The sequence below is a fragment of the Balaenoptera acutorostrata genome, chromosome 18, assembly GCF_949987535.1.
Source record: "Balaenoptera acutorostrata chromosome 18, mBalAcu1.1, whole genome shotgun sequence".
Lineage (NCBI taxonomy): Eukaryota > Metazoa > Chordata > Mammalia > Artiodactyla > Balaenopteridae > Balaenoptera > Balaenoptera acutorostrata.
The window spans coordinates 11,138,612-11,162,474 of record NC_080081.1 but is presented as its reverse complement, the minus strand read 5'-3'; the positions used below and the strand labels follow the sequence as shown (position 1 = coordinate 11,162,474).

Here is a 23,863-nt window from a genome sequence, read left to right as displayed (position 1 = left end):
GATTAGCATACCTCCATTTACATCACAGAGCTACAACCACGGCAGATGTGGAGTCTTTATACTTTAGTGTTTGCCTCAGTGGCTTTCATTTTCCCAGGTTCTGCTGGCCAAATAATCCCTCTTCTGGTTACAACTCCTACTTTTAGCCTACAAATCATGTTGTCCTGGAACCATTTTTCATCTTAAAACTTAAGATACCTTGGCTCTGAACTACCACGAGTTGTGTTTACAGCCTCAGGGCCAATTTTATTTGCAAGTTTCAGTGTTTAGAATGGGAGGGAAGAGGACAATGGTTGACTTTTTGTCCCTTGGACTATCACAATTTTATATCAGAAATAGAATGGCAATGAGGTGATTTTTATCTTCTAAAAACATCACTACAGGCACACAACGAGCAGAGTACAGCTGCCCTTCCTACAATGTGACACAGAAGTAGGGTTGCCAGATTAAATATATGCATGTCCCATGGAATATTTGGGACGTACAAAGACTAAAAAATTATTCATTGTTCATCTGAAATTAAAATTTAACTGAGCATCCTATATTTCATTTGCGAGTAAAGACACAGAAGACGTGGGAAATGCGGAAAAACACACTGTCCAAATAACTTTGGTGTAAAGGGGTGGAAGAAACAAACGCCAGATTGTTAACAGCCTTAAATCGGAGCCGGCAAATGCTACCTGTAGCAGAGGAAAGGAGAAAATCCAATCCCTCAAGTTTTACAGCCGAGTCAGAAGTATTAGTACTGGGAGAAAGGGAGCGTCACAGTCAAGGGGAGGATGGAAGCAAAACTTCATTTCTTCCTAGTTTGGAACTAGAATACCCACTCAGCCTTTCTGCGTGGCAGCGCCTAGGGTAAAAGCGCCCATAAAGAAGGGATACCATTTTGCGGCCTGACTGAGAAGCGCGGCGATTTTCCCACGACAGTTCCGGGCTACCTGACAGACAGCGGCGCCAGGTAACCGAGAGAACCCGGGGCCAGGCCGGATCCGGAAGTAAGGAGCTCGCTCCGCCCCGCGGCCGAGCCCCGCCCTGCGGCCCCGCCCACTAGACCCGGCCTTGCGGGATGACGTGTCTGAACTATGGAGGCGGAAGCGGGGAAGAGGTCGCCGGGGTAGGTAGGGGTTGGCGAGGTGCGGCTGGTTGGCCGTGCGCACGCGCGATTCGCACAATGGGCGGACCGGATTGCGCCTGGAGTCCGGTGACCATTTTTATTGAGGAAGACTCCATTTCTCCGGGTTTTTGCTGATGCTGAGCTCGGCAGATAGAGGCAGTGGCTTGGTTTGGAAGGAAGGTTAGGGACCACCCGCCCTTAGACATCCCCACTGCAGCAGGCTCGGTCTCAATGAGTGGCCGTTTGACTGCGGGCAGTCAGTCCCCCTTCTTTCCTCTGTGAATAGAGGCGGTTAAACGCGTGTGGAAAACCTCAGGTTTACTTCGGCGCTGAAAAGTCCGAGAGTCTAAATTCAGATCTAGAATTTATGGGGTCCGGCCAGTACCAGTCCTGTAGTGCTTTGCGGTTACTTGCCCTTACTTTATGTGCCAGACGCTGCTCTAGGCTTGGGGTTGTAGAGAAGAGGTCCTTACTCCCATGGGGTTTACGTGTAAACAGGGAGTGAGACAGTAAACAAATAACCACGTTAATTCCAGGTAGTGATAAGTACTGTGGGGTGCCAGGGTTAAGCAAAAGAGTGGAATTGAGGGAGATAAAGATTTTATGAGATCGCTGTTGTCAAGAGTGGAACCTGAGAGGCTAACAGCAGTAAGTACTAGTGCAAGAGAACTAAGATTTTGGCTTGGACTAGGGGGTAGCTGTGGACATGGAAAGTATTGAAAGGATTTAGTCTAGTTTAGCGGCCCAGCGAGCACAGCTTGTTGAAGGACTGTATGTGGGGAGTGAGGGAAAGAGAAATTTAGGTTACCTCCCAGGTTTTTGGCCTGAGAAGCAGGTGGGCAGCGGTGCCCATTTCCTGCTTTGTGGAACACTGGAGGAGGAAAAGGTTGGGCTGGGAGCGGTGAGATAGTGAAGATAAGTATTTAGTGGCACCAGATAACTAGAAGATAGCGAACAAAAATTGTCTTGCCCCTTTCCTTTCTAAATGGAGAGAACACTGCTTCTTCTTACTTATTATGTTGGAAATCTCTATGACTTCAAGTATAGAATATTATAAATTCTTTTCCCTGGCCCAAGTAACTTCAACAAATATGCTAATTGATTTGCTCGAGGGAGAAGTGACCTAGACACGATCTCACTGCTCAGGCCCCCCTCACCTGCCTACCCACCCTCACCCCCGTTTGGGTTATAAAAATGGCTGCCTTTCCTCTGCCCAGCACTTAATGTGCATTTCCCCCCCCCCCCCCACCCAACCCTTAAACTTCACAACAAACTAAAGAAGATGGACATCCTTTTCTCTCTACTTCCCAGTTCTCCCCTATTATCTGGGACTTGGTGTCTTAACTTGCTCAACGTCCACATAACTAGACAGTAGTGTTCCAAAGCTGGAGTTCATAGTGCAAACTACCTTTGCAAGGAAGAATTCCTTCATTGTTCTGGTTATGCCACAGTATAGAACAGTGGGTCTTAGCCTTTTTTTTGAAGGGTCATAGATTCCTTTGAAAATTTAATAAATGTTATAAACCTTCCGGGGGGGGGAAATGTGCAGATCCCCGCAAGAATTTAGATAGGATTGCATGGGTCTCCATATTTTTCTGAATTGTCCACTTAGCAAACTTGCCAATTCTTTTTTCTAATAACTTTATGAAAGTTTAGTTTTATTTATTTTTTTAGTATTTATTTATTTATTTATTTTTGGCTGCATTGGGTCTTCGTCGCTGCGCGCGGGCTTTCTCTAGCTGCGGTGAGCAGGGGCTACGCTTCGTTGCGGTGCGCGGGCTTCTCATTGCGGTGGCTTCTCTTGTGGCCGAGCACAGGCTCTAGGCGCACAGGCTTCAGTAGTTGTGGCGCGCAGCCTCAGTAGTTGCGGCTCGCGGGCTCTAGAGCACAGGCTCAGTAGTTGTGGTGCTCGGGCTTAGTTGCTCTGCGGCATGTGGGATCTTCCCGGACCAGGGATCGACCCTGTGTCCCCTGCATTGGCAGGCAGATTCTTAACCACTGCGCCACCAGGGAAGTCCTGACTTGCCAATTCTTGAATTCTGAGCAGGAGGTACTTCTGGTTTATGATTCCTTGCTTATGTACTCTAAGTTGGTGCACTCTTCTGCAGATTCGATTGAACTCTAAAGCTCAAAGGAATTGACTTTATAAAGACTGTTGCCCACCAGTCCAGTTCTACAAGGATCAAGCTATTCGCTACTGCAGTCGTGCACCAACAGTGCACCCTGAGGGGAATTCAGGATGGAGAAAAAATATTCTGTGCTTTATATACTGGCCCTGGATAGTTAAGATGCATATCTAAGGAATAATTTCAGTGAACTCAGATTCTTGCATCTTCTCATACATACAAAAGCACTAAAACCTTTAACTTGAGATGTCTGTTTGTGTTTAGCAGTAACCTTTTGATGTTGGCCTACCTGTTTTCTTCCAGCCAAAAAACTCCTATATATCCTGGCTCCTCCCTTACCTCTTCAGAACAGTTCTTCAGAGCTATCTGAGAGGCGGTCTCCTGTGCTATGGTCCTCAGTAAAGTCCCCGAATAAAATTTAACTCACGTCTTTTATGTTGTGTGTTTTCCCTTGTCACGAAAAGCAAGTTTCTCCATGAAAATACTCAAAATGCACCACACAAACACACACAAGTACGTCTGTGCATATACAAACGGACATCGCATCACTTCAATAGGAAAAGTGACAGAAACTTGCCCAGGGATGATCATACCAGATTTCTATTTTGCTGGAACTACATTTCTCACTGGGCTCTCAGGTGTGCTCCTGTCTTCCTTTTCAAAGAAATGTCAACACTCCCTGCTCCTATTTGTCTACTCCCATTTTTCCCCCCACCTCATTTCCACTCACCTCTTTAAAGAGATCTTGTTTAGTCTATGCAAACAATCACTGTCCCACGCAAGAATGAGCCACCGCATCCAATGCTGGGAACCTGTCCGTGCACACACCTCTGAGTAGCTGTCTATTTGAAGATTTGTGGCTAGTTCCTCCCCATTGGTTTCCTTATCCTGCACCCAACCGTCTCCCAAACTTCTCCTTCCCTCCACCAACTCAGCCTCCATCAGCAAGTACTTTTTGGAGCACCACCTCTGTAATAGGGGCTGGTGTGCCTTGGGCACTGTAGTGAGGAAACCGTGGAAAACCGGGGCAAGGCAGCAAGCACGGGGCGCTGGGCAAGTGAGACGCTCCACGACGCCCCAAGGGGGCTCTAGATCGGAATTTGGAACAGGAACAGGAGCGCTGGACCCTCTCCCGCGGCAAACACCCCAGCCGACCCGCTGAAAACCTGGCAAGTGGATTTCCTCCACTCTCCCTCCCGGAAACTCCTCGGGGCGCTTGCGGCCGCTCTCACTGAGCATGTGCAGGCGGTGCTGCGCATGCTCCGTCGAGGTCCGCTTCGGAGTCTGTTGCGGAACCCGCGGTGTCTCCTAGCGCAACCGGAACTATCCGTCGCGGGGCCGGCCTGGCTCAGCTCCGGCGGCCTGGTTGTCGTCGCCGAGCCTCCCCGTCCCTCCTTCCCTGTTCACCCCCCGCGGCTCTGCTGCCCTTTCCCCGAAACAGCCGTTATGAGCGCGAGGCTGTCGGCGCCGTCTCCACCTCGGTGGCAGTTGCTGCTGTCGCTGCTCCTGCTGGGGGCGGCCCCGGGCCCGCGTCGGAGCGCCGCCTTCTACTTGCCCGGCCTGGCGCCCGTCAACTTTTGCGAGGAAGAAAAAAAGAGCGACGAGTGCAAGGTGGGTGCGGCCTGGCGGACCCCCCGGTGCACAGTCGGAAGAGGAAGCCTCCCCCTGCCGGGGGGAGCCGGCGTCCCAGGGGAAGGGGGCGTAGCAGTGGGTGCGGTCGGGTGTCCCCAGAAGCGCGTGGGGTTGGCCGCGCTGTGGGGCGCAGGCTCTGGAACGGCCTCCGTAGCGGGGTAGATTCTGGCGGACTCGGCGGGCCAGGTAGCACGAGCAGGTGGGTTCAGTGTTCCCGGAACAGGGACTGTGTGGGTACGGCGCTCGCTTGGCGTTGGAGGCGTGCAGGTCAGCGAGCGTTCCACGGGCGAGTGTCCGCTCACAGCCCCGTGTCCCGCCTCCAAGGAAGGGGACGGCCAGGTCTTCCAGTAACTTGTATTTTCATTGCTTCCTGTTTTCTACTTTTCTGGAACCCTGGTTGGTTATGAGGACTTGTTCTTTCTAGGACTTAGGTGTTTTAACCTCACGGTTAGCAGTCGCTTCCTTGTTTGTGGGATTTAACACCCAGAACCGCGTAAACTGCATTAATAAGGAGTTGCTGTGATGGTTGAGAGTTAATGTCTACCACTTAAGTGTAAAAAAAATTTTAATGTGCAAAAAATATGTAAGATCCCAGTAGTTTCTCTGAGATTGTTTTAAACACTTAAAAGGAGCAGACAACAGGAGAAACCGGCGTTTTCTTCCTAGGGCAGATCTTGAAAACTTCGATCTCTTACCACCTTAAACTCAAGGTTTTCAGTTTAACCACTAGTAAAAGAGACGTAGGTAAAGTACCCTGCTTTTAGGTTATTAGGTAGAGGGCAGGAAAGTATACATACACAGTTATTTTAGGTTGCTAAAACTTACCCTTTGGGGCGCAAGAAACTCTTTGAAACCGTTAATACTTTTAACAGTTCAAATAATCGTTCAGCAAACTTTTACAATCTATGAGTAGTTTTATTTACTAAGCTTGGTTTTTTTAAGCTGGTGTTTATTACTGCTAGCTTTACTATAGTTTTGAATTTTGAGCTTATTTTAGGGCACTAAAGAAGCTATTAAACTTTTCATGGCATTTTACAGTTTCTGTTTAAAAACTTGGATCTCTAAAAATGTCTAAGGATCTTTTAGGTGTACTCACATCAACAGTTAGTGCTTGAATACTGTAACTCTCGTACCTTGCAGTGCAAGAAATTTTCACTCTTTGAGAGTTCTGACTGAAAGAAAATAGTACTTCCAAGTGGAAGAGAGAGCTAGTCTCACAAGCACACAGGTTTTTCCATTAAATATTTTTGTAATCAGCCTTTAAAACTTAGTATTTGGTCTTTAAATTTAACAGCAATCGTATATTATCTAACTAGTGCCTTAGACACAAAAAAGATATTCCTGTCTCCTAGGAACCTCAGAGGTCATAAGCTTATGACAGATTATCAAAATCTGATATGTTATAAAAGATGGCTGTCCAAAGTGCTCTAAAACACAAATGAGGAAACATCTGCGGATTGGAGTCTTCAGGGAAAGCTACAGAGAGGAAGTGACATTTGAGATGGACTTCAGACATGAGTATGAGTGAAATTTACAGGTGGTCTGCTAGTTAGATAATTTTGTTTCCTCAGCAGGTCCTTCTTTAGGTAGTTACTTTTTAGTTAACTTTTTATTAATTTCAGGGAGTCCTTTTGGATTTTTAGTTTTCACAGGTATAGGGATAAAACAGGCAAGACAGATCATTTTTCTGAAATGTTTGGATTTCGTCTTTGTTGCCAGCTGCTTTCACATCTTGGGCGGTGGAAACAGATCTTAGACCAGTAGAAAGAGGCACTTTTAGCAGTTTTTCCCTAGAATTTGACTAACTGGTGTAGGGAGTTTGAAGTACACTTTAATATTTCTTCTCTTTGCTTCTCAAAGGAGAAAAACAGTAAACAGTTTAAATTTTCATTACTTCAATCGGGGTATTAATATTTTTTTTCTCATCCATTCCATATTTGTTAAGGAAGACAGTCTTGTCTACGCTGTCAGAAAAGTTGAAAGGACTTATTTTAAAAATTGGAAATGGGAGTTGTGAAATGGGAATAATTATTTGCAGAGATGCTTTTAGGTTAGGGAATCAGCAGTTGGATGAACTGGGTAGTCATTGATACTATTTCTATCAGTTCTTCCATCTGTAAGATAGAGATAATCATATTTGCTTACTCTATATTCCCCTTGAAAGATATTTTGCCTTTCCTGGAGGGAAAGTACAATATTTATCATTGTTGCAATATTATACAATATTCATAAGTGTAGAGGTGAACCAAGTTTATCTTCAGCATAAGTGTAATTTATGGAGTAGAGTCTTTACATATCCTGTGAAGTCCATGTCCTGTATTTAGCTCACTATGTATATTGAGAGACAATCAAAAGAGCCCTGAGGATTTGGTCATTGTCTCCTCTTAAAATTATTTTATGTTCAATTTACTGGCATAGAAACAGGAGTCCAGTCATATTCATATTCCTCTAACTTCTGATTTATGATTTTCATTAGCCTTTATAAATAGTGTGTGTTCGGTGCCTTTTTTTTTTTTTTTTTTTAGCTTGCTATCATTACAGGTACATTTGAATATCAACATAGTGCACATTTTCATTGACTATACAGTATTTCATTGTAGTATTACAATACTATGGTTTGCTTAGCTGTTTCTTGCTTGTAGGGCATTTAGATTGGTCCCGATTTTTCTCTATTGTAAGTAACTTTGCTAGAATGTATTTAGCAGGAATTCATTGCATATTCACAAATTACTAGGTCAAAGGCAAGAAGCAATTTTATAGCTCTATTTAATATCACCAGGTTTCTTTGAAGAAAGGTAGGTTTGATTTACAATGCCATTAGCTAAATGATTCCATGTGTCTTCACAGTATTTTATAGTTTTTATTTATCAATTTAATAGATATGTGATGGTACCTAAAACATTTTTTAATACTGCATTGCTTTTGTTGCTGTTGAGGTTTCTCTGTCTTTCAATTCTCTTCTCTTATTTGTCTTATTTTGTTAGTTTTTCAAACCACAGTATTAAAGAATTGAACCATGGTATTCCTTTCTGCTAGCATTTTGCTTTCTTAAGCTCAGGGGATAATATGTTGACTGCAGTAAGTAGAATAAGCCCTGGTCAGAAGTGGATAAATGTGAAGTTACCTTTAGATTGAGTCTTAAGTGTGCTGAGTGGCATTCTAATGGCTGATAACTGAAGGTTAGTGAGCAGTTCACCCTTGCTGCTTTTAACTTTCAAGCAATTATTTAATGGCTTGTCAACATGAACAACTAACTCTAGAAAACATTTGCCACTTTTTTACTGTTTGATGATGTGTGTGCACGAACAGATCATGTTCTTAGATGAAAGAGTAAGATTTTCTTTCCTGTCCAGTAAGGAAAAATGACCAAATATACCTCCCTGGTGTTTAAAAAAAAAAAAAGTTTAAATGGATTAGTTTAACAACTTTTTAATAAAAAAATCAGAATCACACTTTTAAATTTCCTTTCTCAGTAGTTACTTTTAGAAGCTTTTAATAAATTCTGTGTCTGTTATTTTGGGAGCAGTTGCCTATAAATATGGAATTAGTCAAATTTAAGAAAACAGTTCTCAACGTTTCTCTGAACAAACACAAGAATGAATGTATTATTTACCTGTTTTAACTTGACCATAGAGATTTTGAAGATTTTGAAATATTTAAAGAAAAAATATAATTTACATGTGTACCTAACAATATAATCAGTATATATTTATCGATATTTAGTTTTATGTTTTCATAGTTTTTTTCTGGAAGAAGAGCATTGATTCTTAGCTACTGGAAACTAATCAGTGTATGAGGGTTACTGATATTGTTTCACATATGAAATCTGGCATTGGAAAGAATGACTTTGGATAAATTCACATTCCAACGATTGTTCTTTGTTCCTGTGAAAAAGTACATGGAACTGAGAAGGTTTGTGTTCAGAAATTAAATTTTCGAATAAAACTATTTTAAAACTGATCGTTCCTTATAGTGGATGTGAGAGCTAGGATTAGGAAAGCAAGCGTTGTTGATACAGATAAAATACTGTCCTACTGCTCTCTACAAAGGGAAGCCCTTTTCAAGAGGTGTGTTCTTGAACATCTGAAACAAAACCACAGACACGTTCTCCACATGCAGACACACATTAAGTTCTAGAAACTGGTCTGAGCTCAGTCAGCCTTAGAGCCCAGTTCCCCAACCCCCTACTTCTATTCTTCCTTGCAGTTTTCTATGGCAGTGTCCTCATAGTGTTGTACTGTAGTTAACTGTAGCTACCTAAATATATGTACTCTACAAGGCCATTGTCTGTTGCCATGAAAATTAACTAAGTTTTGATGAAAGGTTTTTTAAGAAATTTGTGAAATATATTTTTCTTTGTTCTTCTTACTCTCACCTTTCATACCTATTTAGTGCCCTTTGCTAATAACAATGATAGAAACTACAATTTGTGTATTTTAGTGTGCCAGTTATATATTAATCTTAGTTAATCCTCCAAACAATCCTGTGGTTTTTAGATGGGGAAACTGAAGCTGGGTAGGATGCAGTACCCTCTCAAGCAAGCATACCTCATAAGTAGCAAAGAGCTAAGATGCAACTCCAGGAGTGCCTGAGTCCGAAGTCTAGGCTCTTCACCACACTGGGGTACTCCTGGGTCTTTTAGGCTGAGCGCTGTACCTCTTCTCCTGCCCTGCCCTGCAGATCCTGGGCTGCTTGTAATCCTGGACTTCCACAGTTATTGCAGTTACAACAAAAAGCTCTTTACCTATGTCATCAGTTTTTAACCAGTCACATTTTATGTTTATTCCTTTCTTTGATACAGTTTAAAGTTGAAATTTTATTTTTTGATGGGAAGTGGAGGAAGAACCTTAGTATCTAGGAGATCAGCTTCTGGGCATTGTTGGTCAGGTAACTCAAAGCTCATGAACATCCATTTGTGAGTTCCAGCATTTCTATTGGGATTTTAAAATTATATCTGAGCCAAGGTTTTCCTTCTTCAGACTTTTTCCCACTGTGGGCTTCTCCAATATTAAAGTAATTGAAGCTTCCATAGTTTTCCTTTTCTATGGCTGTACCTTGGTATCTCAGACACTTTTGTGACTAGTCACTTGCTTTGATCACTGTACAAAGTCATATTTCTTCACTGAGATTTCTTTCTACCTTGAAAAACAGTTGTAGGTGTCGGGTGGGACATACATGATGGCAGTTGTAAAAGCAGAATCAAAACAAAGGAACAAGGAAATAGGGGGGAAATGCAGTCCTATAGCATGGCATGCTTTGAAGTAATAAAATAGGGTGTAGTTGTGACCAAAGTTGGGATCAGAAGTAGAGTGGGCAGATGGGGACTAGAAATAAAATTGTACGTTTGTGAGGAAAAGGATGTAAAAGGGAGATGATAGAGCTCTAAATTAAATAAAAGCATTTCCATAAAAGATTTCTTAGGGTGGTAATCAGTCTTGTTTTGTCTATGTCTTGCTTTAGAATTTACAGTCTTGCTTTAGGATTAATCTGTACCTTTCTTAAAATGGTTAATGTTGTCACAACTTTTCATGCTTGTAATAACTCATTTGGGGACAGTTTGAAAGTGGGAATGTGAAGAAAGTAACCTTTAAGGCTCTTTTGAGTCATGTAAGTGATATCTTGGAGTTGGCTATCTCCAGAAGGAGATGCACATAATTAACTCTTGGGTGGGTAATAAAGAAGATGTTTAGAATGGAAAATAACCTTAAAATTAATCAAATATTGCCCTCTTACAGTGATTGCTATTTTAATAAGAAAACTAAATTCCACTAGCTACCCTAAGAACACATAAATAGCTTTGCCACTTTTTTCTTTTACTTCCTTGAATGCGTGCCCTATCTCCCCATCTGGATTATAAATTCTTTGAAAGGCAACCATTCATGGGTTTTATATTATTATGGCATTCACGGTGTCTAGTACAGGACGTAATGGGCTTTGAATAAATGTGTTGATTGAATGAATTTCTCATGGTTTTTCAGGGTTTGTTGTTGTGAATGTTCTTGGGTTTTCACATATATTGCAAATTCTACTATTTCCCCCTATTTATTACTTCTTTTGAAGTCATCTTTCCTGCTTCTAACATCTTCCCACACTAAACTTTACTCTTTAGTCTTTATTTCTTATTGCTTTGATTTGGCTTCTGTCACTTCATAGTATGACTAAAGTCTACTCTCATCTTTAAAGCCTTTTCTTTTTCCAACTTTTAATTGTGACAATTTTCAAAATTCAAAAAAGTTGAAAGAATAGTATAATGATCACCTGTATATCCACCTAGACCCTTAGAGCCAACAGTTGTTTATATTTTCTTCTATTTGTTTTATCTGTGTGTATATTTATATTTTTTAGGGACGAATGTTGTGTTTGTAACATACTTTTGCCCCTCATGAAACCACATAAACTCACTAGCAGTCTCATTTCCTTTCTCCTTTCTTGTTTTTAACATTTGTCCTACTGTCATATTACGAGGATCTCGTAATATTATTCTTATAATACTTATAATATTTTTGAAAATTTCCTGTTTCACTATAAGGGTCAATATTTAAAATAGAGTATTGTAAATGTAGCATTATTTACAAATATGTTGTAAATTGCTCTATTCTGTGTTAAATGTATCAGTTTAAATTTACAATTCTTAGCATGTTTTAAATGAGATAAGGCTTAAATTTTCAAATTCTCACAGTTTAAAAAAGGAAGAATAAATGAAAGTGCTACAGAAATAGCCAAAATGAACTGAGTATCCAAGGTGTGTTTTGATTAGTTCACCCAGCGACGGAAAAAGGTCCATAATTTAGTGGTGATATCTATGATGGACCAACTTTCCTGTAAAAGTAAGTGTGGAAAAGTGTCAGAAGAGACTAGAAGGAAGAAAAGTGGAGGACTGAGAGCAGCAAAAATTAAAAATGGTAGCAGCAGTTGAGTTTACTCACTTTTTTGAGCCAGCAGTCCAGTTTTTGAACTTATTTGTCTTAAAGTAGAGCAAGTAATTCCTAGCTCATAAGGCTATTATGAGAATTGAGCTTGATAATTATCTTCCCCTTCCCTAGACTGATGGCCAAGAAGGGAGTAATGAAGAGGCATAAACAGTAGATCAGAAGCCACTATCCTTAGTGTCCTTTAATGGGAGGGAGGAAGGAGGGCCTCTCACAGAAGCCCTCAAGGTTATCCTTATACTAATACATATTTGGATTGAGGAAGGTCCAGCTTCTCTAAAATAATAGGTAATAATAGCTATCTTTATCTAGCTTATAGTTAAACATTTAACTTATTGTGTGCCAACTATAAACCAGCTTCTATATCGTTTTCTGTTTTATTATTACGTCATTCATTCCTCACATTCAGAATTACTTGCCCATAAGCACATATTTATTAGCAATAGACCTAGGATTTGAAATGAACCCAGCAGTCTGACTCTGTTCTCCCTCCAAACTGAAGTTGTGTTCCCTATTTATATGCTGTGTGTTAAAATTAGTTTTGTTTTTAGGTGAAAGATTTGTGAGAAGAATTGTTTTTGAATTTTGCTCTCAATAGTTTGGAAAATTTTGTGGACAGACCTTGATAATTGTAGACATCCGTATGAATCACACAGCAAGGCTGAAACATGCTTCTTCAGTGACGTTAACATTTTTGTTATTGGAGTAGAATTTGAAGCTACTTCACCAGATCAGGAAAAGTTGATAGATAAGGTAAATTTAATGGGGAGTTGATAGTAGACAAAATGCCAAGTGTGAGATGGATAAAAATTAACAATGTACAAATAAGAAAATAGGGAAAGCGTGTGGGTCTTTGGGCTATAGACTGAAATGGAATAAGTGTGGTAATAATCAGTTTAAATGATACTAAATTATATAAGCAGAAGACTAGCATGGTGTCTGAAAGAGAAATTTTCCTGGCTTCTGGAGTTTGCTTCAGAGACTTAAAGTAGACTTAGAGGGAGCCAGTGAATTTGATGTCTAAAGTTTTGACAAGATTGTTTTTTAAAAAGGTTAAATTGGAATTTCAAGTGGTGTGGGTTAGCTTAAGGGCGAGCAGGGGTAGGGAATAAACCATGGGGAATAGTAAAAATGGAGACAGACTTCCAGAAGTCCCTGAGGCTAATTTGGATCTTAAATTTAGCAGAAAGAATGAATGTGAAATGTTTTAATTAGCTAGTAGTATTAAACTCTTGTATCAACATAATATAAAGCCACTGGGAATATACTTCCAGAAGCTCTCTTAAAGTTATATGAGAGAACAAAAGGTAGTAAATTAATTTGGTCATGGACAAGTTAAAGTATATTTGAAGAAAAACAGTTAACAATTATATATTTGAGGTGATGAGCTTTAAACTATCAGTTACAGAACATTGGAAAGAGATGAAGAGTGTCATTGAAGAATTTATGCTTTTGGCCAAAAAGGCTAATGAAAAGCAACAATGTCATTCTATACATATATGAAGCTTTGATGTCTATACCTTGAATTCTGCCTGTAATTCTCAGTGCTATACCTTTTAAGAAAGATGTGAGAGTAGGGCAAGGTCCCGAGAAAAGCAGCTGGCATGATCAAGGAGATAGATGATTCAAAAGATTAAGACCTTTCCGTTTTGAAAGATTAAGACTCAAAGGAGAGATGAGAGAAGTCAGAAAATGAGAATAAGGTTTTCCTTCAATCTTATAATCCTATAGCTAAGAGATGTACAATGAAACTTCAGAGAGAACATCATAGGCTAAGCATAAATTCTTGCCTCATCCATTGGGTAGAAATGGAAGAAACTTTTACCCTAAATTTATATGCTCTTCAACAGTGTCCTAAAAATTTTTTTTAAATGGCATCAGATCTCTGAACCTTTTGCCCTGTTTTGGGTTTCCTAAGATATGAATTTAAAGAACATTGAAAAATACCTAGTAAACAGAGCTCAAGGATGAACTAGGAGTCCAGTCCAGCTTGCTGTCTGTTTTGTAGGGTCCTCAATCTAAGAACTGTGTTTACATTTTTAAGTGATTAGAAAAAAATTAGAAGAAAAAGAATATTTAGGGATGAGTGAAAATTACATGAAAATCAAATTTCAATCCCCGTAAATAGTTTTATTGGGCTACAGCTGGGCTCATTCACTTATGTAATGTTTGTGGCTGCTTTTGTACTATAACGGCAGAGACTGCTTGTCCAGCAAAGCCTAACATATTTACTCTCTGGCCCTTTAAGAAAAAAATTTGCCAACCTCTGGGATAGACTAACATTCGAGTTATTTTTCCAAGTAAAGGGAAGATTGCAATGACTAGAGTAAAATATTAAGTATATGAAGAGGGTATATAAAGGGTACTAAGCAGCATTTTATTCTTTTCCATTACTGTGCTGTCCCATATAGAAGCCATTAGACACCTGTGACTTTTTTTTAAAATAAATTTATTTATTTTATTTATTTATTTTTGGCTGCATTGGGTCTTCGTTGCTGCGTGTGGACTTTCTCTGGTTAGGGCAAGCGGGGGCTACTCTTCTTGCGGTATGTGGGCTTCTCATTGCAGTGGCTTCCCTTGTTGCAGAGCACGGGCTCTAGGCTTGCAGGCTTCAGTAGTTGTGGCATGCAGGCTCAGTAGTTGTGGCTTGTGGGCTCCACAGTGCAGGCTCAGTAGTTGTGGCACACGGGCTTAGTTGCTCCGCGGCATGTGGGATCTTACCAGACCAGAGCTCGAACCCGTGTCCCCTGCATTGGCAGGCGTATTCTTAACCGCTGCGCCACCAGGGAAGTCCTCCTGTGACTTTTTTTTTTTTTTTTTTTAGTTTATTTATTTATTTATTTATTTTATTTTTGGCTGTGTTGGGTCCTTGTTTCTGTGCGAGGGCTTTCTCTAGTTGCGGCGAGCGGGGGCCACTCTTCATCGCGGTGCGCGGGCTTCTCACTATCGCGGCCTCTCTTGGTGTGGAGCACAGGCTCCAGACGCGCAGGCTCAGTAGTTGTGGCACATGGGCCCAGTTGCTCCGCGGCATGCGGGATCCTCCCAGACCAGGGCTCGAACCCATGTCCCCTGCATTGGCAGGCAGATTCTCAACCACTGCGCCACCAGGGAAGCCCCCTCCTGTGACTTTTTAAATGTAAAATTAAATAAAAATTTAAATTCAGATCTTCAGCCACACTGACCACGTTTCAAGTGACCAATGGCCCCGTGTGGCTAGTGGCTACTGTATTTGACAGAGCAGATAAAGAGTATTTTCATCATTGCTTAAAGTTCTATTGGACGTTGCTGCATAATAGTAAATACTTACCTAGTACTTTGTGACAGGCACTGTTCTCGAATCTTCTAAAAACCAGTTGCAACAGGGATTATTATTACCTCCATTCTACAAATGAGAAAACCGAGGCACAGGGAAGTGAAGAAACTTCCCCAAGATCACATAGCTAGTAAATGTCAGAGCCAGGATTTAAACCCAGGCAGCCTAGCTTCAGAGTCTGTGTTCTTAATCTCTTTGTACTGAGAGTAAGGAATATGCTTAATTGTGGCACAAGGGAGTTAGCTTATGTGATGAAAATGTGGATCTGTGGATTTTGAGACTCAAAACAGAGAAAGTTGTGTAGAATATAATAGCTGCATTCCTCCCTAGAAAGAAATCTAAAGATGTGAACTGGATTAGCTTTTTAGAAACTTTCAGTCTTCGTTAAGATACATTAAGTAGAGCGCTTGGATTCTGGTGTCTCTTCATAGCAGTGTTGACCCCTTATAATTAGTGAAAATTATTTTGGCAGAGTAAGCTATCAACGGGGAATTTTGCCTTCACAACAGTTATATAAATTTGTGATAATTACTCAAGCATTCTGTAAGCTTAAATATCATGTCCCATTATCTTCTTAGCCAAAAAGACCAGTGATATAGTCTTGAATATTTTGTACAAGGAGACACAGTTAAACTATTTTTGTGTTTGAGACAGTGTTACCGTTGAGTTGTCATTTTATTTGAGTACGGTTTTAGGGGTTTTATGTTTGTTTTCAGTACCGTGTACAAAGGCTAATGTCTTCCATTGTATATCATGAATATTGGATGAGCATTTTAGTGGATGAGCAGTGTAGTTTAGGCATTCCCTATTCTGAATATCATTAAATTTATTTGGTTTTCTTTACTTAACAAATACATAGCACTTCATGTATTAGGCACTGTTTGACATACTTTATAAGTGTTAACTCATTTAATCCTCATACCTCTGTGAGGTAGTTACTGTTATCCCCATTTTGCAGATAAAGAAACTGAAGCGCCCATGAGGAAACAGAGATGTTAAATAATTTGACCAAGTATAAGTGGTAGAGCTGGGATTTGAACCCAGGCAAACTGGCCCCAGAGGTCTACTTTTGCCCACTGTGTTTTGCTGTCTTTCCAATGACAGTGTATTATTAGTTTTTGTACATTGAACATCTTGTCTCACTTTTGGGTTATTAACAGGTATAGCGGACTGCTGACAGCACTAGTAAATGAGATCAAAATGGCAAGTGTGGCTTTATGCCCTTCCAGGTAGCCTCAGATCAGAGTCCAGAGGCAGCCATAGTGATCTAACCCTATAAAATACAGGTAAAGAGCTCCTATTTAATTGTTTTTGGTTAGTACCAAAAGTACTTCAGGGCACAGATTACTTACTGACATTTTCAACTAAAGAATTCTGTATTGAGTAGCAATGAGCCCCTATTGGGAGAGTGGGTACATGGGTACAAGTTCCTTTGGAACTTCAAATATACGTTGAAGAAATCCTGGGAGCTTCAGTAGGAAGGTGTGGCTTTGAGTTAGCCCATATTTCCTAGGAAGTTGGTACAGCTGTTCTCCCTCTCCCCTGTTGCTGAACTTGATTTGGTCTTTATGAATTTCTTCTCTGTTACTACCTTTGTAGTTAAGCATTCTCAAATTGATCAAAGCAGTCCTCCAGAATTAAACCATGTCGTCATTGTCTGTCTCCTGTCTGCTTAAGAGCATGAGATTGTGTTTCTAGTACAATTGATCTAGAAATTTCTTACCTACCTGGCAACATTTCTTTTTTTTTTTTAATGGTCCCATGGTGTTTATTTTAATAGCTAATTTACTATCAAGAGGCATACTACAATATGTTTCTAGTTTTTTAATGAACAAGTCTGCAGTGTACATTCTTATACATGATCTCTTGTGCACACATGATTTTATTCCTAGGAGATAAGTTCTCATAAGTAGGATTGCTGGGTGCAAGAATATATGTATTTTGCTTTCCAAAAGGCTGTAACCACTTCACATTTCAAAGAGCCACAGGTGTTATAGCTTTTGAAAACTTTTAGCCAAAGTTTAGTGGTCTCATATTGAATTTAATTGCAGATGTGTCTCAAATTCATATCTCCAGATTTTTTTTCTGAATGCCATGACTGTTTATCCTTCTATACTTAGGTATCTCAAAGGCACTTCAAACAAAACATGTCTAAAGACAAACTCATGATCTCTCCCCTCAAACCTAATCCTCTTCCAGTGTCCCTTTTGTAACTTGTCAAAATGAGAAAATTAAAGCATCTCTCGTCTTTAAACTTAAGGCGTGTGTTATCTTTACTCTCACATAAAACCCATCAGTCCTATCAAATTTATTTTCAAAATATTTCTTGGATGCATCCATTTCTTTTTTTCTTCTTGTTGACAGCATTCCTTGAATGCTGTGAGAATGTTTTGTGTTTTTTTTTTTTAATTTATTTATTTTATTTATTTATTTTTGGCTGCATTGGGTCTTCGTTGCTGCGCACGGGCTTTCTGTAGTTGCAGCGAACAGGGGCTACTCTTTGTTGCCGTGTGCGGGCTTCTCATTGCGGTGGCTTCTCTTGCTGTGGAGCACGGGCTCTAGGCACGTGGGCTCAGTAGTTGTGGCTCACAGTCTTAGTTGCTCCTTGGCATGTGGGATCTTCCCGGACCAGGGCTCGAACCCGTGTCCCCTGCATTGGCAGGCGGATTCTCAACCACTGCGCCACCAGGGAAGCCCCGAGAATGTTTTTATAAAACTGTTTAAAAATAAAAATTATCTTTGTGCTGCAGAATGAAATACTGAATTTGAAAACCAGATTTTTAAAAACAATCTATATTGCTGTAGTGAATGATACCTTCTTTAATTTAAATACTTATTTAATTTTTTAGAAATTTTTAGAACTTAAAGCATTTAGAAACTATTGGAGACATTTGCAAGTGAAAATTATTTTATCGTAATTTAAATGCATATAAACTACTCAGTGAATGGATTTATAAGTAATTTTTTAAAGTGAGTTGGATATCATAAAATTTCTCATTTCAAAAGTCAAATTCCTTTTTAATTCTAGGCATGACCTAAGTTTTGGTCTCTAGTTGTTTATATTCTAATTCTGTGTTTCTTCATTTTCAGGCTGAAATAGAACTATTTGTGAACAGGCTTGACTCAGTGGAATCTGTTCTCCCTTATGAATATACAGCGTAAGTTTTTCAGCTTGGTTTTTATATGAAATTTTATGACTCATCAGAATTTTGTACATTTAGAACTTTACTTTCTCCACAGTTATGGATAAATTCATATGCATTTAAAAAATGTACAGGGCCTGAAAACATTTTTAAAAGGGGTATTGTTTAGTTCTAAGGTAGGGTTAAAATGTGAAATGTGATCTGTTGATGTCACTTTGCAATGCAACAGAAGCACCAACTAAAACAGTGGATTTCCTCTTTTACCTGACTGGACAAATGGCCAATTTGTTTTAATTTTTTTGATTATAAAAAAACCCACATAGTTTTAAACAAAATCCACATGTCCCACATAATCAATCCCCAGAAATAACTGCTTTGTTGTCTGCTCCCTGCATTTTTTCTCTGCTTATTATAACATACACAACCACATTTATACATTTTTGTTTTAAATGAAAGTAGGTTTATATATTTTATTTGCACCTTGTTTTTCTCACTGAATCTATGTGGACATCTTTTCTATGTTAATACACAGCTACCTCAGTCTTTTTAGTAGCTGTTTATTATCCCTTTGTAGAGATCGTATAGAGTCTGTGTATGATTTGTTTCACTAATTCTCTATTTATGAGCATTTCATTATTTCCATTTTTTGATATTATAAAAAATGCTGCATAAATATCCTTTGTTCATTTGAGCACTATATGCCATATTGGGTATAAAATATGTTCCTAAATTTTAGTTGGCTTCTAAATTTCTCTGGTATCTAAGAGTTTTGAAAGAAAATATGTTTACTGTAGAAAACACACACGAAAAGTTTGACTATCCTACAAGAATCCATGTGCCTAAACATGTGTAAGAAGAGAATACAAATTTCATGACTGAATGGACCATAATTTATGTAACTATTGGAGACTTTTTCTAGTTTTTGTTTTGTTAAATAAACAAATCTCTCTTCTTAAATCTTTGTGGCTATTCTTGGGAAAACTCAGTGAATCTCTTATATCCAGTAGATGGAGAATCTTCATTTGGGGACTTCCCAGCCCCAGTTTTTTATCACCCAAGATTCATCTTCCTCTTAGGGATCTAACTAGTCTGTAGCCATCACTGTGCTGGTCTCAACCATGGTGACCATGGTGAGCACAGAACTGCCCTTTAATATTCTATAGCAAGGCTGAGATTAGGCTGTAACGTTCAAACAAAACTTTATGAAAATTTGGTTAGTAATACAAGGAAATTATAGCACAGAGAGAAGCTTACAGCTGCCTGGTTATGGCCTCTCCACAGCTCCGTGTTCTCGGAGGGCCTGTCCAGCCTGCTTTTCACGTTGGCCAGTATATTGGGATGAGACGGAAACCCATGTAGTTGATACATCTTCCTGAAATGGCATTAAGTAAATATTTGAATTAGAAAGATAACAAAAGGAGGTGAGTTACGCAAAATTCCCTCGAAGACTAGGGTGTAAATAATTTTATCATTGAAATGAACAATAAATTATAATGTGTCCATTTTTAAAATTCTGTAATTTACATCTTAATAAAAGTATTATTGAAAAATCAAAGCATTCTAAGGCATAATTTTCAGATGTTTTGTTTTGTTTTGTTTTGGGGAGATGTGGTACATGGAACTTGCAGTAGGAATATATTTCTTATTCATCTACTAGAGCTGCTGGAGTGATCAGTACCTAATCTGTCCTCTAGGTTGGCTAGGCGTTTGATATCTCATTGCTTCCTTTTATGCTTAAAAACTTAAATATTCTTGCCCGCAGGTTTGATTTTTGCCAAGCATCAGAAGGAAAACGCCCATCTGAAAATCTGGGTCAGGTATTATTTGGGGAAAGAATTGAACCGTCACCATATAAGGTTTGTATTCAGTGTTCTATAAAAGTTATTTAGTTGCATCTTTTTTCTTTTTTTCCCCCCCCTTGTAGAAAAGCCTGTGATAACTTAGCTAAGAAGGAATTCATTTCTCTTTTGCATCCAGGAAAAATTTCTTAAAGTCACAGTTTAGAAGGATCCCTCCCCTTCTCACGATATGTCATAAATAAGTTTGTTCAAAGGAACATTTCCTACAGTCAGTATTATACCAATAAATGATAAGGTGGTGGCCTAAAAGTGCTCAGACTCCCTGCCTCACCTTACAGAGGGACCTGGAACCCAGTTTTCAGTTATGAAGAGTTGTCCCAGCAGCTTCATTTGGGGACAGATTCCCTAGAATTTCCCTATTAGCAGATACAGCAGTACTTCAGCTTTCCCGTTGGGTTTTGGGGAAGCTAACCTTTCCGTTTTGATCAGTGGAAGTATATTTGGTACATCTTTGATACATTTTTAGGACATCAGTTGAATCAAGCTAAGCACAATATAAGATATTCTCTTCAGTATATGTACTTCATCATCCAGAATTATTCTGCCTTTTAAATCTGTTATCTTTTAAGCCTGTTATCCTTCTGAATTTCACAGTCCCGTGTTCATTTTCCATCTGCTCTCCTGCTGCACAAAGACTAATATATCTCTCTCTTTTAGAAAAATTAAACTAGTTTATAATAATAATGTATCACCGTATATAAAACTAAATGGTACAGACTATAAAAAGAAAAGTAAGTTTCTCTCCCCCCGCCGCCCTGTTCCACATCACAGTTTCTTGTTAATCTTTCCTGAAATTTTCCATGTACTTACAAGCATATATAAATAGAATTAAATGTGTGTGTTTATGTTTTAAAATATTATCCTGCACTGTGCATTTTTCTTTAACTCTGTGGGCATCTGTCCATGTGGGCACACTCATTTCAGTGACTGTAACCTGACCCCAGCCTAACAGCTCCCTCTCTTGGTGTCACACCCGTCTCTTCTGTGACCCCATGATTGGCTGCCTTGCCTGCTTTCTCACTAAGCACCACCGTCTGTCTCCCTTGGCCCTTACTACGTTGAGCATCTGTCCAGCAAATCCCCAAAAAGCCTCGGTTAGTCCCATTAACCCTCTTACTCCAGCACCGTATCTACACCGTGAAGCACTGGGGGAAGACATAATTGTACACCTTTAATTCACTACAGGTTCATAGTTTTCAGCTGTAAATATGTCCTCTTAAAATGTTTTAATTTGAGATTTTCTACCGTAAAGATGCCAGAGTTTGTTTTTTTTTTAATTTTTCAAAGACAGTAGATTTGAAGGCCTAATGAGATGAAGTCACTGGAAAAGAAGGAACTCAAAATATATGGACATGGGTGGTATTGAGTAGGGCAAGCATATTAATTGTATAATATTTCCCTGATGTGATATTTTGAAAGATTACTTTGGAAATTGTTGCATTCTTTTTATAGCAGAGGGTGATTTTCAGCATATTTATTAAATTGTATAACTACCTTAAAATACTCCTTTGGTCTCTCAGTCCCATCTTTCTGTTTACTTATGCCTTGATCTTAAGAAATGTTGGAAGGCGGGAAGAGCATCAGTAACACTTTCAGTGAACTTGAGGGACAACAGAAGTCTCTAACAGTAAACAGCAAAATATGCAAATCCATAGAGAAGTTTTGTCCCTTTGGTGTAGACTTTAAAGGCAAATTACTTCTTTAGTAGGCTTCTACTCAGGGTTCATTTATTTTTATGTAAAGATTATGCCTTATGCAAAAGACCCTTCTTTTAGGCCTAGTGCTTTTTTTTTTTTTTTTGGCTGCGTTGGGTCTTTGTTGCTGTGTGCAGGCCTTCTCTAGTTGAGGTGAGCGGGGACTGCTCTTCGTTGCGGTGCGTGGGCTTCTCTTGTTGTGGAGCATGGGCTCTAGGCATGCAGGCTTCAGTAGTTGTGGCTTGCGGACTCAGTAGTTGTGGCTCACGGGCTTAGTTGCTACGCGGCATGTGGGATCTTCCCGGACCGGGGCTCGAACCCGTGTCCCCTGCATTGGCAGGCGGATTCTTAACCACTGCGCCACCAGGGAAGCCCAGGCCTAGTGCTTTTCAGATTTAATTTTGTCCTAGGAGTTGAGGTAAAATAGAAGAACAGAAGGAGTGTTTTAAAATGGAGAAAGAATGTGCACCTAACATTTTCCCGGAGTTTTCTAGAATTTTTTAGGATCAAGATTTGTGCTAAAACAAGTTCTTTAAGCCCCAAGCTTAAAGAGACAGAGCAAGCATTTCTTAAGATCAAGGCATAGGTTAACAGAAACATGGGACCAAGATATCAGATTTTTTTCCCCAGGGCAACCATAAATGTATTGATGTATTTTTCAGCATTGATTTCAGTATTGATTCTTTGTCCTTTCTTTTCAAAGAATTTTGCCTTATTTTAGATCTGCAGTAAAAATAATGGTAGCAACCAGCAACAAAACAAAACCCCAAATCTGCTTTGCCATCTTTTATCGATGACTTTTGCTGAGGTCGGGAAAAAAACAGTGCAGGATATCGTGTGCATTATGTGAAGCTGGAGCCGCCTATCATAGGATTGTAGAATCTCAGGTCTAACCACTCATGTTCACTCATTCAGTCAGTTAACACAACTGCTGAATGTCTTTCACGTGCCTGGCACTGTGGTAGTTGTGGGGTACAGCAGTGAACCAAAAAAGTCTCTGTCCTCGTGGACTTGTATTCTGATGGGGAGAAGGAAACAAAACTAATTACTGGAACACATGGTGTGTCAATTGCTGATGAAAGAACTATTGAAGATAAATCAGGGAAGGTGGATGGAGAATTTTCAATTTTAAATAGGCCAGAGAAAGTCTCACCTGAGAGGTGAGCAAAAGACTTGAAGCAAGTAAGGGAGTGAGCCATGTGAATACGTGGGGAGAGGGGAGGATGTGGTGAAGGAAGCAGCAAAAGCAAAGGTCCTGAGATGTCGCTCGCCCGATGTATTCAAGGTACAGAGAAAAACTGGTGCGACTCAAGCTGGTGAGCAAGACAGAGAATAGTGGGAAATGAGGGCAAAGGAGTAATAGGACCACATCATGTAGCCCACTCGTAGGCCACTGTAAAGACTTTGACCTGTACATCTGGGCAAGATGGTTAGCATTGAAGGGTTTTGGGTAGGGTTAGATTTTAACAGGATCACCAGGACTGTTGCAGTGAGAATGGACTGTAGGAGAGTGAGAAGCCAGGAGGCAAGTTAGGAGTCTCTCACAATCCGCCATGAAAATATGCATGACTTGATGGTGACTCAGATCATTGGGGTAAGGGTGGGAGTTGTGAAGTGGTCAGCATCTCAGAAACTGGCTGTGTTTTGAAGTTGGGGCCGACAGTTTGCCGAGAGGTGGGATGTGGGGTGTGGAGTTTCTGTTTTCTAAGATGGGAAAGTCTGGGGGTAGAGCGGGTTTGGAGGGAATGGGGAAGAGTTTGTTTTGACATGACGTGAGATGTTTGGTAGGCATACAAGTAGGGATGTTGAGTTAACAGTTGAAGATACGTGTCTGCAGTTTGGAGGAGAGGTTCAGCCTAGATACATGTATTTGAGAATCATTAGTGTATAGTTGGTATTTGAAGCCAGGAATTGATGAACTCCCCAAGGGAGTGGGTAAAAATAGTGAAGAGAAGAATTCCAAGGACCGGGCCTTGGGGCAGTTGGTATTAATGGGTGAGGAAGACGGAGGAGGAGTCAGCAAAGACTTCGTCATAGGGCTGTTGGGAGGGTT

At 40.0% G+C, this 23,863-nt stretch overlaps 1 protein-coding gene across 1 annotated transcript in view; it reads left to right on the top strand.

Moving 5' to 3' along the window:
• The first annotated feature begins 4,499 nt into the window (after positions 1–4,499).
• TM9SF2 (transmembrane 9 superfamily member 2) overlaps positions 4,500–23,863 on the top strand; it is a 56,700-nt gene continuing 37,336 nt past the window's right edge. Inside the window, exons 1-3 of the mRNA XM_007196811.2 lie at positions 4,500–4,851; positions 18,205–18,272; positions 20,020–20,113. Of these exons, the coding sequence (XP_007196873.1) occupies positions 4,687–4,851; positions 18,205–18,272; positions 20,020–20,113 (327 nt within the window). The 5' untranslated portion in view covers positions 4,500–4,686. The remainder of the gene's footprint in view (positions 4,852–18,204; positions 18,273–20,019; positions 20,114–23,863) is intronic.